At 38.8% G+C, this 22,845-nt stretch overlaps 1 protein-coding gene across 1 annotated transcript in view; it reads right to left on the bottom strand.

Annotated features, from left to right (window-relative positions):
- Positions 1-345: 345 nt before the first annotated feature.
- Positions 346-22,845, bottom strand: part of Gpalpp1 (GPALPP motifs containing 1) — an 82,849-nt gene continuing 60,349 nt past the window's right edge. Inside the window, exon 8 of the mRNA XM_058582586.1 lies at positions 346-405. Within this exon, the coding sequence (XP_058438569.1) occupies positions 361-405 (45 nt within the window). The 3' untranslated portion in view covers positions 346-360. The remainder of the gene's footprint in view (positions 406-22,845) is intronic.

Raw genomic sequence — 22,845 nt, forward strand, 5'->3', positions numbered from 1 at the left:
TGTTTATTCATTTAATTTTATTTTGTGTGTGGTGCTAGAGATCAAACCCAGGGCCTCTACTAAACATTCATTCCACCACTCACTCCCAGCCCTATTTTTTTTTTTATTTTTAAAAGTCCTTGTAAAGATTTCTTCACATTTTATGAGACCAAATTTTAATTTTATACTATCACAGCAACTTTGCTCCTTAAAAATTTCACAAGCAAAAATAACCTCCATTATGACAATCACTTATGATCCATGCATAATAAAGAATAAAAGTATGAAGAAAAGAAGTGGTAGAGAAAATAGGAGTATCTGAAACACAGTTTGTTCTTACCAGTCATGTGAATTATGCTTTCCATTGTATGCTTCCAAGGCTTAAGGATAAAATTTTCTCAAGTGATCTTGTGAAGCCACAAGTGCCTGCCAAAATATTAGAAATGGAAGAATACAAATCATCATTACAGTCTTAAGTCTGCTTCTGAAAATATGCAGAAAGCATTTTCAAGCAGTGCCCAGACTGTCAATTTGTGAGATGGTTTTAGTGAAATTGCATTATCATGATCTACTGATCTTCAAGAACAGGTGCTAAAAGTAAGTTTTTACCGTAGTCCCTTATGAATAAAGAAGGGAAGCTTAATACTGTGGTGGTAACATCCCCATCAGCCAAGTCTCTATTGGCAGAGCTAGGAAAAAAAAGTCTTGCTACTCTTCAAACTTCAATAAAAAGTGACAATTTAGTAACATAAATGTGTGGTATGGTGGCCACAGGAGCAATCTAGGAGCCAGGGCTGTTCTATACTATAATAACTTTTCAATAGGCCACCAAATTTTATAATAATTGAAAAATTTGATAACAGCCTCAACTTAGTCTTATGTTCTAGAAATTTGTTCTTTGCTGGTCATATTTAGCTTTGATCTTGCCTTAGTGGAAATATTGATTTTAATGCTCAGCCACTAAACATTCAGCCAGTATCTGTATCTGTTAGGGATATATTTTTGTATAGCATGGTTTTCTCTCCTCTCTCCACCCTCCCTTTCCCCCTTCCATTTATATGTATGGGTTTCAGTTAGATTTAATTTATTCCACAGGTTACACATCCAGATGTGTCTAATCTAGAAGAGGAATAAAAATCCCCCAGAGATAGATGAGGGACTCTTGTAAATTGGGCTTCACGTTTTAGGGAAATGGGGAGAGCTTCATTAAGTGAGATATACTAATTGGAAGCAATGGAATAGCATCATGTTTACAGATGTGGATTAAGTGGGAGCAAATTTATACCAAGTCATAGGGGAATAAACACTAAAAAATATTACATAAACATTTGCTTTGGTCTGAGTGTTTGTGTTCTCCTGCATATGTTAAAACATAGTCTGCATTATGTTGATGTTGGGAGGTAGGGCCTTTGGGAAATGATAAGGTCATAGGGGTGCTCTTAAGAATGGAATTTGTGCCCTTATCAAAGAGGCCCAGGAGAGCTTGTTCACCACTTCTGCTAGGCGAGGATGAATAAAGAAGGCACCATTTTTGAGGCAGAGGGCTCTGAGCCCTCACCAGACACTGAATCTGCTGACACCTTGATCTTGGACTTCCTAGCATCCTTACTGATGAACCATTGTTTATAAATTACCCAGTCTATGGTACTTTGTTTTAGCAGTCTGAACTAAGACAACAGAATGTCATCAAAATGCTATGGTTAGTACCACTAAAGGAGAGTTTAGTTTGTTTTGGAGTTTATTCCATGATTTTATCACTTCCTACTGTATCTCACATATGCTAGCTATACAGAAAGGAATACTTTGTGTCTCCTTTTGCTTTAAGCATGTTAATAAGCCTACAAATAAGGCATATTAAATGATGACTCAGGCACATTTGTACTCAGTCTACTAGTGTCCCTCCAAAATTCATATTCTATTCACTTGAGACATCAGGCTGTGATCTTTGTTGGAAACAGATCTTTTATTATTGGTTCTTTTTGGTTATACATGACAGTAGAATCTATTTTGATATAATTATACAAGCACAGAATATATATTCTTCTAATTAGGACCCCAGTCTTTTGGATGGTAAGAGTCACTGTGGTATATTTATGTATGTATGTAGGAAAGGTATGTCAGATTCATTCCATGGTCTTTCCTTTGGAAACAAAATTTTTACAGATGTAATTAGTCAAGTTAAAGTAAGCTCATCGTGGATAAAATAATCTCCAATCCAATGACTGGTGTTTTTATAAGAAAAGGGAAATTTAGACACAGTCCCACTGGGAGAATGCCATGTGATGATGGAGGCAGACTTTGGAATGACGTGTCTTCAAACTAAGGAAAAACAAAGATGGCCAGCAAGCACCAGAGGTTAGGAAGAGGCAAGGAAGTATCCTCCCTGAAGGACTTGGGAGGGAATAGAGTCCTGCTGACATCTTTTTTTATTATTATTAAGAATTTTTTTTCACAATACTTCTATTTATTTTTTATCTTTATGTGGTGCTGAGGCTTGAACCCAGGAACTCACATGTGCTAGGCAAGTGCTCTAACACCGAGCTACAGCCCCAGCACATCCTGCTGACATCTTTATTTCAGATTTCTGGCCTCCAGAACCATAAAAGAATAAGCTTGCTGTTTTAAGCCATCAAGTCTATGGCAATTTGTTACAGCAGCCCCAGGAAGCTAACACAACATTGCAATGTCATATGTGACTGGCTTTGGGGAGCTGACTCATTCTAACCCAAATTCTCCAGCTGCTTTATCAACTTGAATTTCAAGTTATTAATCTAGCTGGCAGGATAACAGACACTCCCTCAGGGAGTACCAACCTGGTACATAGACCTAATTATAAATAAGAAAGGAGAAAGAGAAACTAATATTGATGGAGAATCTGATATATTTCAGGGACCATATATTTCACAAATACTATAAAATTACACTGGTGACAAGAGCTTTGAAGAGAGATGTATTGCGGCCAATAATCAGGAAAATTGGAGCTGTCAAAGAGATAAAGGAAGGAAACCCTAGGGAGTGGATCTGGAGGAATAAAAGGAATTAGTAAAGGCAGAATACACAGGTATGTGACAGGTATAGAAGCCTTACACATTCAAGGAACTGGAAGGACCATGTGCATTGGGGTGGAACCAGGTTATACAAGATGTGGCAGGAGGGAAAGTTGGAGGGGGATAGTGACACATGTGACACTTCTTAGATGTTTGTGTCTTTCTCCAGAGGACAATGAGAAGGTATTAAGGTTAGCTGTAAAAAGGAGTAACATGATTAGATTTACATTTTTTAAAAAGATCACTCCAGCTGCAATGTGGAATACAAATTAAGAGAAAGTGGCGTTTGATGAGAGCCAAGGGCTCAGAGATTAGGACTGGACACCTCACACCTCAGCAGACACTTGCTAGCCCACTCACGAGGCCCAGCAGGATGCCAGCTGCTCTTCTTCACACCAGAAATACCCCAAACCACATTCCCCATAGACCTGACCTGCCTTTCAGAGAAAGCAAGGACTGAACATTTGCATGAGTCGTCCAAAGAACAAGAGCAATTATTGAGATAATTGGGTTGCATTAAGATTGTGGTGTTGATGGGCTGGTGTTGTGGCTCAGTGGTAGAGTGCTTGCCCCCCATGTGGGAGACCCTGGGTTTGATCCTCAGCACCACATTAAAAAAAAAGTGAATGAATAAAATAAAGGCATTGTGTCCAACTACAACTAAAAAATAAATATTAAAAAAAAGATTGTAGTGTTGAATTAGATTTTACCCTTCCACTTCAAATGATGGTAGTTCATAATCAGAGCCACACTGGGATGTAATGGACATGTATTTATAACACACACACACACACACACACACACACACAGTGTGAATGAATGTATAACTGACACAGGAGGCAGATAAACACCCACCAGTGTATCATAAACAATCTTTCAGAAAAATCAGAAATTTTTTCTAGGGATTGTCTTACTAGGACAATTTTCAGGTCTCAGAGGAAACATATTTAAACACTGATAGATCCTGGCAAATCAACTTCCTAAAAGAATTTTCCAGTGCATAATTCTATCAACAGTCAGGCTGTCTTAACACTATTTCTGTCTGAGTATGCTATATAGCACAGCTTCACATGTTTTCTAATTTAATTTTTTTCTTATTATAAAAGTTATATGTATCAGGAGATTGAGAGAAGTTTTTTTTTTCTTGATTTATCAAGGAAAGCATTGTAAGTGTGTGATTAAAAGGCTTGGGTAAGCTGCTTGGTGTGAGGGATTATTACCTGGGGATAGCTAGGCATATTAGTCAACTTTATGTTGCTATTAAAAAAAAATACCTGAGATAATCAACTTTAAAACAGAAAAGGTTTATTTTGGCTCATAATTTTGGATGTTCCAGTCTATGTTCCATTTCTTTTGGGCCTATGATGAGAGAGATCATGGGGGGGGGGGCATGTTGGGGAGGAAACTGTTTACCTCACAGCAGATAGGAAACAAAGAGAAGAAGAGAAAGGAACAGGAGTCCCCAAATCCCATTTAAGGGCATGCCCCCAGTGGCCTAACTTCTTCCCCCTAGTCCCCACCTCCTAAAGGTTTTGCCACCTCCCATCAGTGCCATAGACTGGGGACAAGAACTTAACATTATGGTCCTTGGGGAAACATTCACATCCAAACTATTGTGTTAAGCAAATAGCTCTCCGGGGAGGGTGGGCTTCTTGCTTTGCTGGTCTTGCATATAAGAATAAGCCCCAAGACAGAATGGACTAGCAGGCAAGAAGAACTTAGAGTTGCAAGGTCAGATGGGATCACTGAAAGGAAGGCTCCAGAAGCCAATAACACTGAACCTGGGAGGGGAAGGACAGAGAGGTAAAACCCAGACACAGAGCAAGCAGGGATTCTGGAAGCAAATGCACCATTTCTTAGAGTTCACAGAATTCCATTCTTTGTGTCTCAATTATGTCTCACACATGTATTTAACCTCTTATTAGAGATTTTGTGAGATGATTAGTTCTGGCCTTCCTCCCAGGAAGGCAGCTATACAGCTTCTGTGAGTTGTTTCAACACAGTGAGAAGAAGCCAGGAGAGCCAAATTTCTGATGGCAGGAGCCAAGGAAGGTAAGTTGAGGTTGCCCCTGTTAGCTAGGAAAGTACATCTGAAGGGTTGTTCCAGGCATCTTTGGGGTAACAGATCTAAATCTGTTCTCACCATCACACTGGAACCCATGTGAGCAAGTGTAAATGTGAGGTCAAATCCCAAGCTTTCAGTCACACCCTTGGAAAGGAGTCTGAGGGTAACTTGAGGATGTTTAGTCATAGTGCCAAAGAGAAGGTCAAGTATACCTGGGATCACCAGAAAATGAAAGAGGAACAATGGGAGAAAGCGCATGGCAATTGTAATAGCCACCATGAAAAACTCAGGGCAAGCTGAGAATGGGAGGGCCTGCCCCTCTCCACCACAGCTCAGGGAGGCTTCACGGAGGATGTCACACCTGAGCTAAGTGTGAAAAGTAGATGGCCACGAAGGCTGGAATGTGGGAGGGTCTATTTGTTTCCTAGGGCAAATGGCTACACAGTGGGTAGCATGTAGCAACAGAAATTTATTTGCTAACCATGTATTCTGGAAGCTGGAAGTCAGAAATCCAGGTGTCAGTCAGCAGGACCCGTCTCCCTCTGCTGGTTCTAGGGGAAGTTCTGACCCCTGCCTCTTCCAGCTTCCAGTGGTTGCTGGTTCCTTGGCTTGTGGCTGCATCCCTCTAATCTTTGTCTCCGTCTTAGCTTGGCCATCTCCTTTGTGACTGTCTTCTCTTTTTCTGACTCTTGGAAGGACTCTTGTCATTGGATTTTGGGTTCACCTGTTAACCCAGAATGATCTCATTTCAAGATCTCTAAAATCCCTCTTTGCCCTGTGTCTGGGGTTTACCTCCCTGTCTTCTCCTTCCAAGTTCAGTGTCACTGGCTTCTGGAGCCTTCCCTTCAGAGACCCCCATCCTACCTTCCAACTCCAAAAGATGCAGAAACATCTTTTGGGCTGTTGCCACTCAATTCACTTCAAAGGCTGCCTGAGACAGAACCAAAAATTCTCAAGGAAAGGCCTTGGATGCTCAGGTGTGTGTTATCTTCCAAATTCTATCATACACTATCCCCTCTGACCTCCAGGTGTGATTGATTGCTTTCCTTTCCACAAATGAAAGGGCGGTAACAGATCTAAATGTCCCCATGCCTCTATGGAGTTCCCCTTTTCAGTTTTAATCAATCAAATTGGATGCTGACAAGGAGATCAATAGGGTAGAGTGGTTATCAGGAGTAAGCCCAGAGAATGAAAACAGGCACACTCATTCAAAATGTTCATATTTCATCAATTAAAGCTTCTTTTGGATAATCTAACTAAGCTCTGGAGGACTCTTGACTGTTTTGCCTGACTTGTACCAGTTAGAACATTTATTTGTAGAAAATGCCAGATTTCCTTTCTGAAATTTAATTTCATATTTCCTCATGAATAGCAGCGGCTCTCAAAAGTTGTTCAGTTTCAAGCAAATGATAAGTTTTTCTCTCAGCACATAAATATCCTAACAGTTTATTTTGCTTTGTGTCTTGGGAGAAGGAAGTGAGACAGAATGAGCTGGATATGCATAAGGTTGCTGATCCCTTGTTTGGGATGCTGTCAGTAGACCGAAGGAGAGCCGCTGATGTTTGAATTTCAATGGGAATAGTCAACATGAAGTGAATGATAAAAATGCCAGCCACAGAATAATGTATACATATCTTTCTTTTATTTGCTTCATTGCAATTAAAGCCTAAATTGGATTATGAAAATATATGATCAAATATCATCTGCCTTGGGTTTACACCTTACATGCTGTGAAATGTTAGGGGGGGATATGATTGACATTATGCATAATTCTATAATGGGGGCTCTTTAGTATGTCATTTGGAGTTTCCTTGTGATAAAGCTACAAGTTTATCAACACAAAGGCAGATGAAAATTGTATTGCTTATTAAAGATCATAAACAGGGCTGGGGATATAGTCCAGTTGGTAGAGTGCTTGCCCTGCAAGCAGAAGGCCCTGGGTTCAATCCCCAGCAACACACACAACACATAAAAAAAGATTATAAACAAGGGGCAGGGAAGCACAAGAAGGAGCCACTGTGTGCCAGACCCATAGAATACACAGAATATCTGCTGCCCAATCAAAGGAACATAGGAAAGGGGTGATTGGAGGGCAGATGGAAGGAGAAGCCTAGTCAGTTGCTCTTGTCCCACAAATTCTTTCACTTTTTTTTTTTTTTTACAGTGTGGAAATCACTCTCATTCTGCCCAAACTGGACTCATACCTTCTTCCAGGGATTACCTGGCTTCTTGCCTTTCTGTGTCTAGAGACTACTGTCTGCCCTCCTCCCCATTTCCACCAGAGCACAGGGCCAGCCTACTAGGCACTCCAAGGTCAAGGAGGGAGGAAAATAAAGAAGTGGCCCACCAGTTTCCCTTTCTCCATCATGGAGGGGCCAATTGCTCTTGGGGTAGACTGTAAGGCAATACCTCTGGGCAGGAGTAAGCTGATCCTTGCTCACCCTCAGTGCCCAGAGTCTTTGGGGTATCCAGGACTGACCTCTGGGTTGTGTGGGGTGGCCAAGTTCACAACAGTTTTATCTGTTGGTGGATGAAAAATGAACAGACCTATGGGCCTCCACATCCATCTCAAGGCTGATTGTAGCTTGGGGAGAGGAAGCAGGAAGGCTGCACCTACTTGTGTTATAGACAGCACAATAGAACTGAGGTTCAAGAGGGAATGGTTTGCTAGATAAATATTTTGTTGAAGACACAGACCTCCATCTGGAGCCTTACCCTGCAATTTCTACCTCTGTGAGCAAAAATAAATCATTTTCTGTCTCTGATACTGACTGTCCTTCCCTATAAATTTAAGTGATACAACCTATATCCCAAGGTTATTGTGAAGGCTAATGGAATGCATTCCTTCATTCCTTCTTTCATTTATTCATTCAACAAATTTTGGTGGGTACCATGGTAGGCAGAATTCCAGGACAATCTCCCCCCACCAATGACTCATGCCTTTGTGTAATTTCCTCCCTTTAAATCTTGGCAGGACCTGTAAATACTATGAATGCTGCTCCTGTGATGACGGCAAAGGTTAAGTGACTTTGCAAATCAGTTGATTTTGAGTCAATCAAAAAGGAAATTATCCTGGGTGGGTCTAAATCAAATGAAAGCCCTGAAAGTATCTTAAAGATCCTCCTGCTGGAGAAAACAAGCCACCATAGTTCTATAATAGTCACGAGAAATGAATTCTGCCAATAACTATAAAAGGACTTTTGAGCCTCAGGCATGGTGGTTGATGCATTGATTAAAGCTTTGTGAGACCTGAGCAGAGGACCCAGTTGTGCCATGCTCACATTCCTGACTCGAGAACGCTGCAAAATAACAAATGTTTGTTATTGCAAGCTGCTACTTTCCTGGTAATTTGTGATACAGCATTATGGCAAGTGCTGGGGATACAAGAATCCACAAGGCAAGTTCAATCCTGCCCTGCTAGGACACAAACAAAGAAATATAGAAGACTGGATATTGTCTAAGGAATGTGTCGAGGAGTAGAATCCCTGCAGCTTTTCTGCTATGATGACTGCAGGAAAGGGGAATAAAGAATGACATTTGGGGAAGGAGGAGGCTATGAACTTGGGGAATATTACTTCCAGGAGAGCAGGGAAAGAAAAACAAAGCCGGTTTTGTTCTGAAAGGAGAAGCAGAGAGGGAAGAAGGTCAAGAGGGTTTGTCTTTCCCTACTCTCTTCCACCCCAAAGCTGGAGGAGGGAGAGACATTTCAAATAACTTGAAAAGTTTAGGGGTGATCTTGGAGTAGGGAATATTGTTCTTTTTTTCCTTGGGTAAAGACTGAGAAAATTCCAAGTGTCATTTGAAAAGTGCTGAATCAAAAATGCTTCTGCTTAGGAACCGGCAAATTGTTCTAGATAAAGAAGTCAGCAATAGTGTCCCCTGTCTGCCCCTCCTTTCCCAGGGCTCAGCCTTTATATCTGCAACTTAGTATCCAGCTCATTCTGTCCCACTTCTCCAAGATACAAAACAAAATATCCTTTAAGAGATCTGTGTGCTCTGAGGCAAACTTACACATTTACTCAAAAGTGAATGATATCTGAGAGCAACTGGGATTTGTGAGTAAATGTAAAACCAAATTTCAGAGGGCAACTCTTCCCATTTCATACAATGAAAGGTTTTTAAACAGAAAAGAACAGGATAACTTTATTTAGCCAGATTGAGTGTTACCTCTCACCAGTGTGATGGAGGCTTGGCATAAAAGCAAGTTCAGCCCACTATTAGCAAATAAAACAAGCTGTGTTTTTATTTATGTATATATTTTGTGAGCACTGAACAATTGCTCTTATACCTACCCCAGCACAAGTGATACCTTAGAGCTGAGGTTCTCAGCTGGTTCAATTTTGCTTCCCCAGAGGTAAGGTGGAAATGTTCAGAGACATTTTTTTTTTTTTTTTGGTTGGAGGGGCCTGTTATTGGCTTCTAGTGGATTAGACAGTATTTATGCTCCTAAACATGCTACAATGCACAGGACAACTTTCCACAATAAAAATCGAACCAAAGGAAAAAAAAATCTATACTGTCAACCCTTGTGCTGCTGCTGAGAAATGCTGCCCTGGGGGAAGGAACAAGATGGGAGGGGCCTTGTGGATGAGCACTCACCCAGATGAGGGTGGCAGGGAGGAACAGGGAAGTAAAGATGCAAACAGAGGATCAGGTGGGCATGAGTGAAAGCCATGTCCAGGACACTGAATGGGGGAAGCCCAGTGGGAAGGGGCTGAGATTGGAGATGTGAGGGTGGGTGGAGGTCAGGAAGAATCTTTGAGGCATGCACACACTGTGGACTTAATTCCAAGGTCCTTGGGGAGACATAGGAAGGTTTTAGATAAGGCTGTGACAGAAGCCATTTTCCCCTGTGTAGTTTACAAGGGAAATTTCAAATGCTTCTCGTCAGATCTTCATAGCAATCAGCGAGGAAAGTAGAAAGGTTGTTATTATTTCTATTTTTACATTATATTCTTTATTTCTTGACTTTCCTCACCATTGAAGGGGCCATAAACTGCCCTTCTGCCTATGACAAGAGGAAATACCAGGGGAAAAAAGAAATGAAGAGACATTTTCTGGCTTTCTGCATGCAGAAGGATGAAGCTGTGCACAAAGGATTTTAATTGCCTTACTCTGACACCTATCACCGATGTGTTATTCTTGCTCTGGTTATTTTCCCTTTTATGAACCTCGAATATGCTTCAGCTACTTCGAACTTTGTAATTAAATGAAATTCTACTCCAGCAATGGTCTGTACATGAATTTTCTGTATTAGTTTATATAAAAAATGGGCTGTAAGAAGAGTTCACATATGCATAGGGAGTACTATCCCTGTCAGGATATTATTGGCTAATCAAAAGTCCATGGGAAAAAAAGTTGATGGGTTGTGTGATCTTATTGAAACCAGATGTTGGTAAATTATATAAGTGTGAAGAGAGGAGCACACAGAGAAACCTGAATTAATGAATCAGTATGAAATAATGGTATTCACATAGAAGTGCAGTACATTTAGAGCATCTTGCTCAAAGTAGGGCTTGGTCATATCACTTACTCTCAGAGCATCTCCTATTCATAGTCCATGAACAAAGTGCCTGGGGTTTGCAATGTGGTAACTTTCCTAAGAACCTTCTTTGTGGACTCTATTTATAATGCCCTCGAAGTATGCTGAGGGTAAAGGTGCAGCGTTTTCCTTCTGTTCTGCAGGTGGTGAGGAGGAGGATTCTGTGAATAAGCTGTGTATTTACTGGCCAAGGACAATGGTTGCTTAACAACTTCTCTGGTTTATCCAGAAAAGTTTTGCCAATAAATCCAAATTAATTTGAAGACTAGAATAAATTCAAGAAACAATTTCTATCACCAGTGATTACGGGTTTTAGTACTTAATGTTAGTGACTAACCTCATTGTATTAGTTAGGCTTTCGTAACCAAATCACCCAGAACAGAACAAAACAGAAGGAAAAGTTTATTTTGGCTCACAGTTTCAGAGATCTCAGTCCCTGGTTGACTGATTCTATAGCTCTAGACCTGGAGTGAGGCAGAACATCATGGCAGAAGGGTGTAGCAGAGAAAAGCTGCTCTGCTCAGGTCATCCAGGAGGCAGGGAGGGTGAGGGAGACAGAGGGAGAGGGGGAGAGAGGTGCTTAATTTGCCAGGGACAAAATATAAACCCCAAAGGCATGACCCCAGGGACCTACTTCCTCTGGTCACATTCTGTCTGCCTACAGTTACCACCCAGTTTAGTCCTTTCAAATTAGTAAGTCATCCTAATTCACCTCTGAACATTTCTACTTAACAGGTGCTTTTGGCGTATACCCCATATCCAAACCATAGCACTCTCCTTTGTCTACTACATTGATGTTGGGTTTATTTTGCTAAACTATACATGATTTCATGACATTCCTGGGCTTCAGAACTTTCCATTTCAAACCTTACTATTTTCAAAATAAAATTCAGATGTCTGGCATATAAAACTTTTCTTAGTCTGAGCCTGTCAAATATGCTGCTTTTTTTTTTTTTTTTTTTTTTTTTTTTTGGTAGTAGTAGTACTGGGAATTGAACCCAGGGTCTCACACATGCTTGGCAAGCATTCTTCCATTGAGCCATGTCTCCAGCTCCCCTTCTTTTAAAAAATAATTTAAAATTTGAGAGAAGATCTTGTTATGTTGCCAGGTTAGCCTCACACTTGCAAGCCTCCTGCCTCAGCCTCCACGGTTTCTGGAATCATAGGCATGCACAAGCAATTCCAGCATATCTGATTCCTTCCCTCCACTTAGGATCCCAACATGGAATCTGTACTGGGACCATACCAAGGGTCCAGACACTCCTTACGATGCACATTATTATTATTAGTCCTTTTTCTAACCCTGTTGCTTCCTCTATCTAGACTGCCCTGCCACTCTACCTGGATAACAACTCTTTGAAGAGTCTCTTCACATGATGAGCTGGTTGTGGGTATAGACAGAAGTACTATAGTTAAAAACCCAGATTTAGGCTGGGATTGTGGCTCAGCGGTAGAGCACTCACCTAGTATGTGCAGGACCCTGGGTTTGATCCTCAGCATCACATAAAAAATAAATGAATAGAATAATGGTATTGTGTCCAATTACAACTAAAAAAAAATAAATGTTAAAAAAAACAGATTTAGAGGCTGGGGATATAGCTCATTTGGTAGAGTGTGTGCCCTGCATGCACAAGACCCTGGGTTCAATCCCCAGCACACACACATACACACACACACACAAAAAAAAAAAAAGAAAAAAGAAAGAAAAAAGCAACCCAGATTTGGGGAGGAAGGATCAAGTCCCCTTGTCCTTGACCTGTATATGAATTGCTGTTATACTTAGATAGGGCTGATACTTAGATAGGGCATTTGCAAAAGGTAACTGTTAAGTCACAAGGATTCCCCCTCTTTGGGGAATTGTGACTCAGATCCCTAGGTCACAGGCGTGGCCCTCTGTACCTGTATTTGTGTCATATGAGCCACAGTTTGGGGGTTACTGCTTGACATCCTATACAATTCTCTTTTCTAGAAGTTTTTAATTGGGACCTAGGAAAAGTCAGATTATACTCATTATGCAGCTAGAACTTACAACTTGTAAATTTAACCACTGTGAACCTGCAGAAGAGGGAGAAAATAAGTCCATGAGAGAGGAGAGGATAACAAACTCATGTGGAGGAATAGATGAGAGATGGAGAAAAAGTCTTGGAATTTTCCTGGGCCTTCATTTTAGTTCCTTTTCTGCATTCCTGCCCTTGGAGTCTATGAAATAACAATGTGTCCTTGTAATAAATCCTTGCTTGTCACCTTCTTTCCTGCACACTTACAGTGTATAGCACACCATGCTCCTTTATGCAAATCACCTCTCTTGGTTTTAATGATTTTTCCTCTTTCATTTTGAATTTCATTTTCGTACCTTCAACCCCACTGCCGAATAGCATTCCACCGTATGATTTTAATTCAAGTTATTTTTCCATCTTCCTGTGGATGGATGTTTGGGTTGCTTCCTTCTCCCCCCCACCCCACCCTTTTTATTTCAAAGAAAGCTGCTAAGAACATTCTTCTACATACCTACAATTGTGCATAAATAAATTATTTTTAGGGCATAGTACTAAGAGTGGAATTGTTGATTTGGAGGTTATGTGCCGCAGTCTGGCTGGCTGGGCAAACTAACCCGGGGGTGGGGGGGGTGACAAGCAACTTGTGTACATTGATACAGCAGGAGTAGGAGCCGTTTATTGTAGGACAGGAGGGGTATATATACATTCCACACAGCTTATCTTAATTAACATAAACTAGATACAGCAGTCAACCAATAAGGAATCTCCACACTCAATGGCTCGCTGGCGTTACTTCACAAACCACTCCCTCTGGCATTTTGCCAGGCGCCATCTTGACTTGTTTACAGACCCTAACAGTTATGCAATTGTTCAACTTCAGAAAACACTGTCAAATTATTTTCTAAAGTTGTTGTAATGGTTTATACTCCAGCCATCATTAATAGTCAATAATAATAACTAACCCTGAACATTTATCATGTGCTTGGCAGTCACCCACTGATGGTCTTAATGTTGCTCTGCCTTCCTATGATAAATACTGCTTGAGCTTTATTTGTAATATATTTTTGGATTTGAATGGTTAATATTTTATCTATATTTATGTATTCATGCTCATAAGTGCAAAGGGCTCATAATTTCCTATTCTTGATCTGATCAGATCTATTCTTGATCTGACACTGGGTTAGAAACCAGTTAGAAACCAGAATGTTTTCTCTGATAAGTGGATGCTAATCCATAATGGAGGGTGGTGCATGGGATGAGTGGAAGAACTTTGGATGGGGCAAAGGAGAGGTAGGGAAGAGGCTATGAGGATAGGAAAGATGGTGGAATAAGACAAGCATCATTGCCTTAGGTACATGTACAAATGGTGTGACTCTACTTCATGTACAGCCAAAGAAGTAAAAAACTGTGCTCTATTTGTGTACAATGAATTGAAGAGCTTTCTGCTGTCATGTGTAACTGATTAGAATAATAAAAAAGAGTTCTTGAGTATTCTCATCCTGTTCTATAATTTTCCCCCTTACTACCTTCTATATATTCAAGATCATACAGCCTGTCTTTAATGCCTGGAGCTCTGTCTTCAAGGTTTACGGTTCTGTTTTCTATACCAGATAGTCTATTAGTGATGCCTTCAGTGAGTTTGTAATTTGATCGATCCTGTCTTAATTTCTAGGAGTTCTGCTTGATTTCTTCTTACTTTAAATTTCTTTATTAATCTTTCATTTCCTATAATTGCTCCCTTTTTAAAATTTAATTTTCATTTTTATTGGTTCTTTTTAGTTATACATGACAGTAGAATTCATTTTGACAAAATTATAGGAGCATGAACTATCTCTTATTCAATTTAGGATCCCATTCTGATGGTTGTACATGATGGTGGGATTCACTTAGGTATTTTCAGCGATGCACATATGAAAATTATATTAAGTTCATGCTACAGTCTTTCATATTCCAGACCTTCCCACCATCTCTTCATTTCTCTTTGCCTAATCTACTGAACTTCTCTTCCTCCCCTCCCTTCTTTATTGTAGTTTAGCTTCCAAATTTCAGTGAAAACACTTGACCCTTGGTTTTTGAGGGGATTGGCTTATTTCACCAAGCATGATAGTCTCCAGACCCATATTTACCAACAAATGTCATAAAGTCATTCTTTTTTATGGCTGAGTAGTGTATATATACCACAATTTCTTTGTCCATTCATCTGTTGAAGAGCACATAGGTGGCTTGATAGCTTAGCTATTGTGAATTGTGCTGTTATAAACCCTGATGTGGCTGCATCATTATAATATGCTGATTTTAGTCCCTGGTTGACTGATTCTATAGCTCTAGACCTGAAGTGAGACAGAATATTATGGCAGAAGGGTGTAGGAGTGGGATAACTGGGTCAAATGGTGGATCAATTTCTAGTTTTTTGAGGAATCTTCATACTGTTTTCCAGAGTGGTTGTAGCAATTTGTAGTCCCACCAATAATGTATGAGCATATCTTTTTCTCACATTTTTGTCAACATTTACTGTTACTTGTATTCTTAATTGTTGCCATCCTGACTGGAGTGAGATGAAATATCAGTATAATTTTAATCTGCATTTCTCTAATTGCTAAGGATGTTGAACATTTTATCATATATTTGTTGACCATTTGTATTTCTTCTTTTGAGAAGTACCTGATAAGTTTCTTTGCCTGTTTATTGATTGGGTTTATTGATTATTTGGTTTTTGTGGTGTTAACTTTTTGAGTTCTTTGTATATCCTGTATATGCTCAACCGAGGTATAGATGGCAAAGATTTTCTCCCATTCTGTAGGCTCTCTCTTCACATTCTTGATAGTTTCTTTTGATGTGAAGAAGCTTTTTAGTTCCATATGATCCCATTTATTGATTCCTGATTTTACTTCTTGCACGTTAGAAGTCTTGTTGAGGAAGTCAGTTCCTAAGGAGACATAATGGAGAGTTGGGCCTACATTTTCTTCAAGTAGGCACAGGGTCTCTGGTCTAATGCCTAGGTCCTTGATACACTTCGAGTTGAGTTTTGTGCAAAGTGAGAGGTAGGAGTTAATTTTCATTCTATTACATATAGATTTCCAGTTTTCCCAGCACCATTTGTTGAAGAATCTCTCTTTTCTCCAGTGAATATTTTTGGCGCCTTTCTCTAGTATGAGGTAACTGTATTTATGTTGGTTTGTCTTTGTGTCTTATAATCTGCTCCATTGGTCTTGCTTGATTTGGTGCCAATACCATGCTCTTGTTGTTACTGTGACTCTGTAATATAATTTAAGGTCTGGTGTTGTAATACATTCTGCTTTCTTTTTCTTGCTAAGGATTGCTTTGTCTATTTTGGGCTTCTTATTTTTCCAAATGAATTTCATGACAGCTTTTTCTATTTCTATAAAGAATATCATTGGAATTTTGATGGGAATTGCATTGAATCTGTATAGTGCTTTTGGTAATATAGCCATTTTGATAATATTACTTCCGCCTATTCAAGAACATGGAAGATCTTTCCATTTTCTAAAGTCTCCCCCGGGTTTTTTCTTCAGCGTTTTAATTTTATATCTTGCTTCTTTGCTAAATTTATTTATGAGAAGTTCACTGGTGGAGGGTTTTTTTTTTTTTTTTGAGTCTTCTAAGTATAGAATCATGTCATTGGCAAACAGAGATCACTTGAGCTCTTCTTTTTTAAAAATTCATATACTTTTAATTTCTTTCTTTTGCCGAATTGCTCTGCTAGAGTTTTAAGAACTATGTTGAATAGAAGTGAAAGTGGGCATCTATGTCTTGTTCCTGTTTTTAGAAGACATTCTTTGAGTTTTTCTGTTTAGAATGATATTGGTCTTTGGTTTGTTGTATAGCATTTACAATGTTGAGGTATGTTCCTTCTATCCCTAGTTTTTCCAGTGTTCTCAACATGAATGGAACATGTGTTTTGTCAAATCCTTTTTCTGCATCTCTTGAGATAATCATGTGGTTCTTGTCCTTAAGTTTATTCATGTAATGTATTACATGTATTGATTTCTGTATTGTGAACCAATCTTGCATCCCTGGGAAGAAACCCAATTCATCACTCTTTTTAATGTGTTTTTATATGCGATTTGCTTGTATTTTATGAAGAATTTTGCATCAGTGTTCATCAAGGTTATTGGTCTGAAATTTTCTTTGCTTGATGTGTTTTTGTTTGGTTTGGGTATCGGCTTGATACTAGCTTCATAGAATGTGTTTAGAAGATTTCCCTCCTTTCCTACTTCATGGAATAATTTGAGGATGATTGGTATTAGTTCTTTGAAGGCTTGGTAGAACTCAGCTGAGAATCCATCCGGTCCTGGACTTTTCTTTGTTGGCAGTCTTTTGATGGCTTCTTCAATTTCATTACTTAAAATTGATCTGTTTAAATTTTTTATGTCCTTCTGTTCAATTTGAGGGTCATCTGTTTCTAGGAATCTGTTGATATCTTCAGGATTTTCTAGCTTTCTGTCGTGTAAACTTTCAAAATAGTTTCTGATTATCTTCTGTATTTCAATAGTGTCTGTGGTGCTATTTCCATTTTCATCACAGATTTTAACAATTTGAAGTTTTTCTCTCTTTTAATTAGTTTGGCTAAGGGTTTATCCATTTCTTTATTTTTTTCAAAGAAACTACTTTTTGTTCCATTGATTCTTTTGAGTTTTTTTTTTTAATCTCAATTTCATTGAGTTCAGCTATGATTTTAATTATTTTCTGTCTTCTATTGATTTTGGTGCTGATTTGTTCTTTTTCTTGTAATGTAATGTTAGGTTATTTATTTGGTATCTTTATATTCTTTTAATGAATAAGCTCAATGCTATGAACTTTCCTCTTGAAACCACCTTCATAGTGTCCCAGAGACTTTGATATGTTGTATCACTATTCTCATTTACTTCTAAGTATTTTTTTACTTCACCCCTGATTTCTTCTGCTATCCATTCATCATTCAGTAGTAAAGTATTTAGTCTGCAGATGTTAGAGTAGTTTCGACTTTTTGTCTTATCAATTGATTTCTAATTTCATTCTGTTATGATATTACAGAGTGCAGGGCATCATCTATTTTTTTTGCATTTGTTAAGAGTTGCTTTGTGGCCTAAATTATGCTCTATTTTAGAAAATGTTTCATGTGCTGCTGAGAGGAAGGTGTGTATTCAGTCATTGATGGATGAGATGATATATATGTCTGTGAAGTTTAGGTTATTAATTGTATTTTTTCAGTTCTGTATCTTCTTTATTTAGTTTTTGTTTTAGATGATGTATATATTGTTGAGAGAGACATGTTAAAGTCGTCCAGTGTTACTCTGTTGTGGCCTCTTTGCTTCCTGATATTGAGGAGGGTTTGTTTGATGTATATAGATGCTCAATTATTTAGGGCTTATGACTTATTTTACTCGTTATTTTATATTTCCCTTAAGCAGTATTAAATGGTCTTCTGTCTCTTCTGATTAACTTTCGTTTGAGTCCATTTTATCTGTATGAGAATAGAAATCCCTGCTTGTTTACGAAATCCATGTGAATGATATGTTCTTTCCCATCCTTTCACCTTTAGCCTAAGGATGTCTTTGCTTATGAAGTGAGCCTTCTGGAGACAGAATATTGTTGGGTCTTATTTTTTTTTAATTTAATCTTCAAGCCTATATCTTTTTATTGATCAGTTAAAGCTAATATTATTATTGAGAAATTCTTTTTATTTCCTATCATTTTGATTTATTTATAGTTTTTTAGTTGAATTAGATTCTCCTTTTTGACCATTCTTCTAGTGTAGCTTCTCCTTCTGCTGGTTTTCATTTTTATTCTCTATTTCTTCTTCATGAAATATTTTATTAAGTATGTTTTGCAGTGCTGAATCTCTAATTTTAACTTTGGATATAGTATTCTTGGTCAGCATCCATTTTTGTTTAAAGCTAGGTATATGTTTAGAGACCTCCTAGCTTTTAGGTTCTGCGTTGAAAACTCAGCTGAGATTTGGATTGGTTTAGTTCTAAAGGTGATCACTTGTTTTCTTTAGCCACTTTTAAAGTTCTATCCTTTTTCTATATGTTAGGCATTTTCATAATAATGTGCCTAGGAGTGTGTCTGTTGTAATTTTATATATTTGCAGTCCTGTATCCTTCCTCTATTTGATTTTCCATGGAAAATTCTCTGATATTATTTTATTTAGAAAACTTGTGCATTCCTTTAGTTTGTATTTTAGAGCCTTCACCTATCCTAATGAATCTTAAATTTGCCCTTTTCATATTATCCCATATTTCTTCAAACTTCTGTTCATGGTCTCTTAATATCTTTTCCTCCATGGTCAACTTCATTTTCAAGATTGTGTGTTTTGTCTTTGTCACCTGAAATTCTATCTTCCAAGTGGGTTAGACTATTGGTGATACTTTCCATTGAATTTTTAATTTAGTTTATTGGTTCCTTCATTTTGAGGATTTCCAATGTTTTCTTTTTTTCAGAATCTCTATCTTATTTTTGAAATGATCTTTCGTTTCTTGTATTTTCTCTCTGATTTCACTCTTTACATTATCTTTTACATTTTATATCAGCTTAACTATGAGTTTTCTAAATTCCATCTCTGACATTTCCTCCTTTGTGGTGTCAATGATGTCTGTTGTTGAGGTATTTCATATTGTCTATGATTTTTTATCCATCTATCTGGATGGATTTGAAGCATCAGAGATTTTACCTTATGAGCTTCTGGCATCCCTGCATGTTTCTAGTAACTTGCAGATTAGAGGGGAGGCTGATAACAGCAATAAACTATTCAAATAATATATAGGAATAGACTAGGTACTTAGTTCCTATTATGATGTCTACAATGTTAATTAGTACAATATGCAAATATAATAGGATGAGCAATTTCCTCTGGTAAAAACAGCAAATAATCATAAATTATGTCTGGCATAAAATTAAACAATAGGCATTGTCTATGATTCCTGTGGTATTAATTATTGCTATTGGATTGGTGTCATGGGCTGGCATTATATAAACCAATGAGTGTTAAGAGGTGGTAAGGATACAGTTGATCAAGAGGAAAGAAGAAGTAATAGGGGGATAGAAAAGTGATTGCAATTTCAAAGGGTGAATGGGGCAAATGCAGTGTTGATATAGGATGTGTTGGTTATGTGGAGAGAGGAGAAAAAAATAAAAGTAAAAATGTAAAGGAAGAGTGAAAGAGATAACAGTAGAATTTCATTGTTAACAAAATGAAAGAGAGAGAGGGAAATAGCATACTGGATAAGACCATACAAAACAAAAACAAAATATACGAATCAAAAACCCTAATTCCTCAAATAACTGAGCAAGGAAAAATAACTATCTCCAAAAAAGAAGGCTAGAAATGAGAAGACAGAAACAAATATGTGTTTATATAAATGTCTGTTGCATCTCACAACTAAACCAGTAAGGGTCACTCCAAGTGAATTTGGGGAACAAATAAAGACACAGACATAGAAAGTACCTTTTCTTTGGGTTGAGTGACGGCTCCTCAGTTGCAGTTCCCTCAAGGGGGGCAAGGCAGGCAAGAAAGAGAGCGAGGAGCATGTTCTAACCCCCTTTATTGGGGAGAAACCATTCAAATGAGTCAAGGGGTGGGATTACAAAGGAAGAGATGAGTGTTACTCAGTCCTTGTGGGTAACACCTACACCTACACCTACACTGTTGGAGCCAGCCTTGTTATCCGAGCTGTGTAACTCACAAGTTATTGCGACTTGGCACTATAGTGCCAGACTGAAGGCAATAATTGGTCAGTGCCCTAGGGCATCAGAACTTGAAGGTCTGCATCCAGGGCAGTTCCCTACAAATGTCCTTGAATCACTCGGTATATATTCAAAAGAGAAAAGAAAGAAAGAAAAATGAAAAATCTTGGTGAAAAGTTAAGGAGGCGCTTCCATTAGAAGAGACAGAATAGTGAATGAGAATGTGTGTTCACTGTCTGTGCCCAGCTGATTTTCTTTTTGTTTCTTGAGGTATGAACTGAGCATGGGAGTAAGGACCACAGGCTGTCCAGTCCTTCTTTTTTATTATGTTGTTTACCAAATTTCCAGCTGGGGTTTAAGACTTCTCAGCTCCTCTTCTTGGCAGAGTGGTGTGGGTGGGATGGGAAAAGCTGTCAGCTCTACTCCCAGGATGTGTTTGCCATTGCGTTCTGTGGGGGGAGTTCCTGTAGGTGAAGTTGCCAGGTGCAGGGCTCAGGTTAAGTGAGGTTCCACATGCTTTATTGCATGGTGAGTTTTCTGGTGGTATTGAATCAATGTGCCTCTAGAGTCTAGTAAATACCAATCTAGGTTAGGAGACTATACCCCAGGGGTCTCCACAGGGTTCCCTCATGGGACAGGAGAGCTTATCCTATCCTTCTTTTGTTGCTCTTATATTGCCCTTTCTGGCCTCCCAGGGACAAATGCCAAGCTCCGGTGGGCTGGGTGGTAAAATGGCATGCTGTAGCCAGGGCCAGGTGGGCCAGACAAGGTAAGTGCCAAGTACTGTCAGACCCATTTATTTACATTCTGGACCTGATGCAGCTGGCCTTGTGAGCCCCTCGGAGCCACCTAACTCAAAAGTGTTGGACTCAAAGGTAGGTTTTTCCCAATCTCTCCAACTGTATTTCCCCAGGCAAAATACTCTCAGTGTCTGATTTTTCCTGGGTTTGTTAGGCTCATTCAAGTCTTTGCTAGGCTCAGATAAATTCGTATGGACCCAGCCACAAACTCCTGGATCCAAATTCCCACTGAGTTCCCAGTTCCTGTCAGCACTGTTGCTCAGTAGTCCCAAGATAGCTCCTAGCTTGTCTGCCTGCAGTCGATTGGTAAACTTGGGGCTTTTTTTGTAGACTTGTTTAATGAATCCAACAACCTCTGGATCAGCTAGAGGAGGCTGCCCTTCCAGACTCAGGATTTTTCATGCTAAACCTGTTCATAGTATTTCTTTGTTTTTTCTGACCTTGTGTGCTAATTCTACCACTCCTGCAAGCAGATAATATCTAATCTGCCTTTTTTCCTTGCTTAATGTACCCAAACTTTCTAATTTTCCCAAGGCTGTCTGTCCAATATTGACTTCTAGTGAAATTCCTTTTTCACCCACCTCAGGGAGAAGCAGTACTCCATTGTTTGAGTCCCAGGTAGCCAAGCTATGAGAAACACCGCTTCATTCTAATCAGCCATCCTCCAAATCCTGGGGTAATTGCTCTCTTAATTCCTTCCTTAGATGTTAGTTAAGTCATTGAACATTTTTATAATCCGTTTTTTATAATCTTTCTTTGGGGTTTTGTCTACCTCGAGCTCAGTGGGTTCCTTTATTGGGGGATTGTGGATTTGGGGAGGAGATTTGTTTGCCTATTTTCTCATGTTTTCAGAGGCCTTGTTTTGCAAACAATTGAAGTAGATTCCTGTACTTCTCTTTTTGTGCATGTCCTTTTGTGTGTAGTTATTTGTTCTGGGACTTCTGTTTTTGATGTATGAGTAGATACCTAGCGGTGGGACCTGAGTTCCTTGTCTTGTTGTTCCTCCTTGGGTCCTTATTGAAGGTTTAGGCTTTTTATCTCCTCCTTTTTTTTGAGTTGGAGTAATGTGAAGAAATGTTTAGTTCTGCAGCAGAATCTTTAACCTGTTAATTTTTAATGTCCCTGTAGGGTTTCCAGTACTTCACAGTATGGGATCAAAATAAACAATAGTAACAATTGTTGCAAACAACCAACAATACAATTTTAAAGTAAATACCCAGATCCTACTATGACATCTTTCATATTAATTGCTTTCTATAAACAGGAATGTGAATTCAGCAATTGTCAGCAGTGAAAACAATAACCATGAACTACTCTAGATTTAAAGCAAATAGCAGGTGTCCACTTTATCATCCACAGTGGTAAATGATTGTATTAGCATTAATGGTGGGGGCAGGGGTTATATAAACCATTTCTGAATAATAGTAAAATACAGTTAATTGAGGGGAAAGTAAATGTGTTATGAAGTTAGAAAAGACTATACAGTTTCATAAAGTGAACAGAGAGAATGCAGAAGAGCAGTAGCAAGTGATGTTCATACAGAGGGAGGGGAAAAAGAGCAGAGGCATGGTATTAAGAGAATGCGAGAAAGAACGATAGAATTTGGCCAATAGCAGGAAAAGAAGGTTGAAAGAGAAATAAACACATAAAAACAACACAAAATCAAATATATAATCCTATGAACCTGAACCCTCACAAGACATTGCTAGAAAAAGATGATTACATTAAA

Source organism: Marmota monax, unplaced genomic scaffold (assembly GCF_021218885.2).
Source record: "Marmota monax isolate L192 unplaced genomic scaffold, Marmota_monax_Labrador192_F-V1.1 WCK01_AAM20220418_F8-fsc00011, whole genome shotgun sequence".
NCBI lineage: Eukaryota > Metazoa > Chordata > Mammalia > Rodentia > Sciuridae > Marmota > Marmota monax.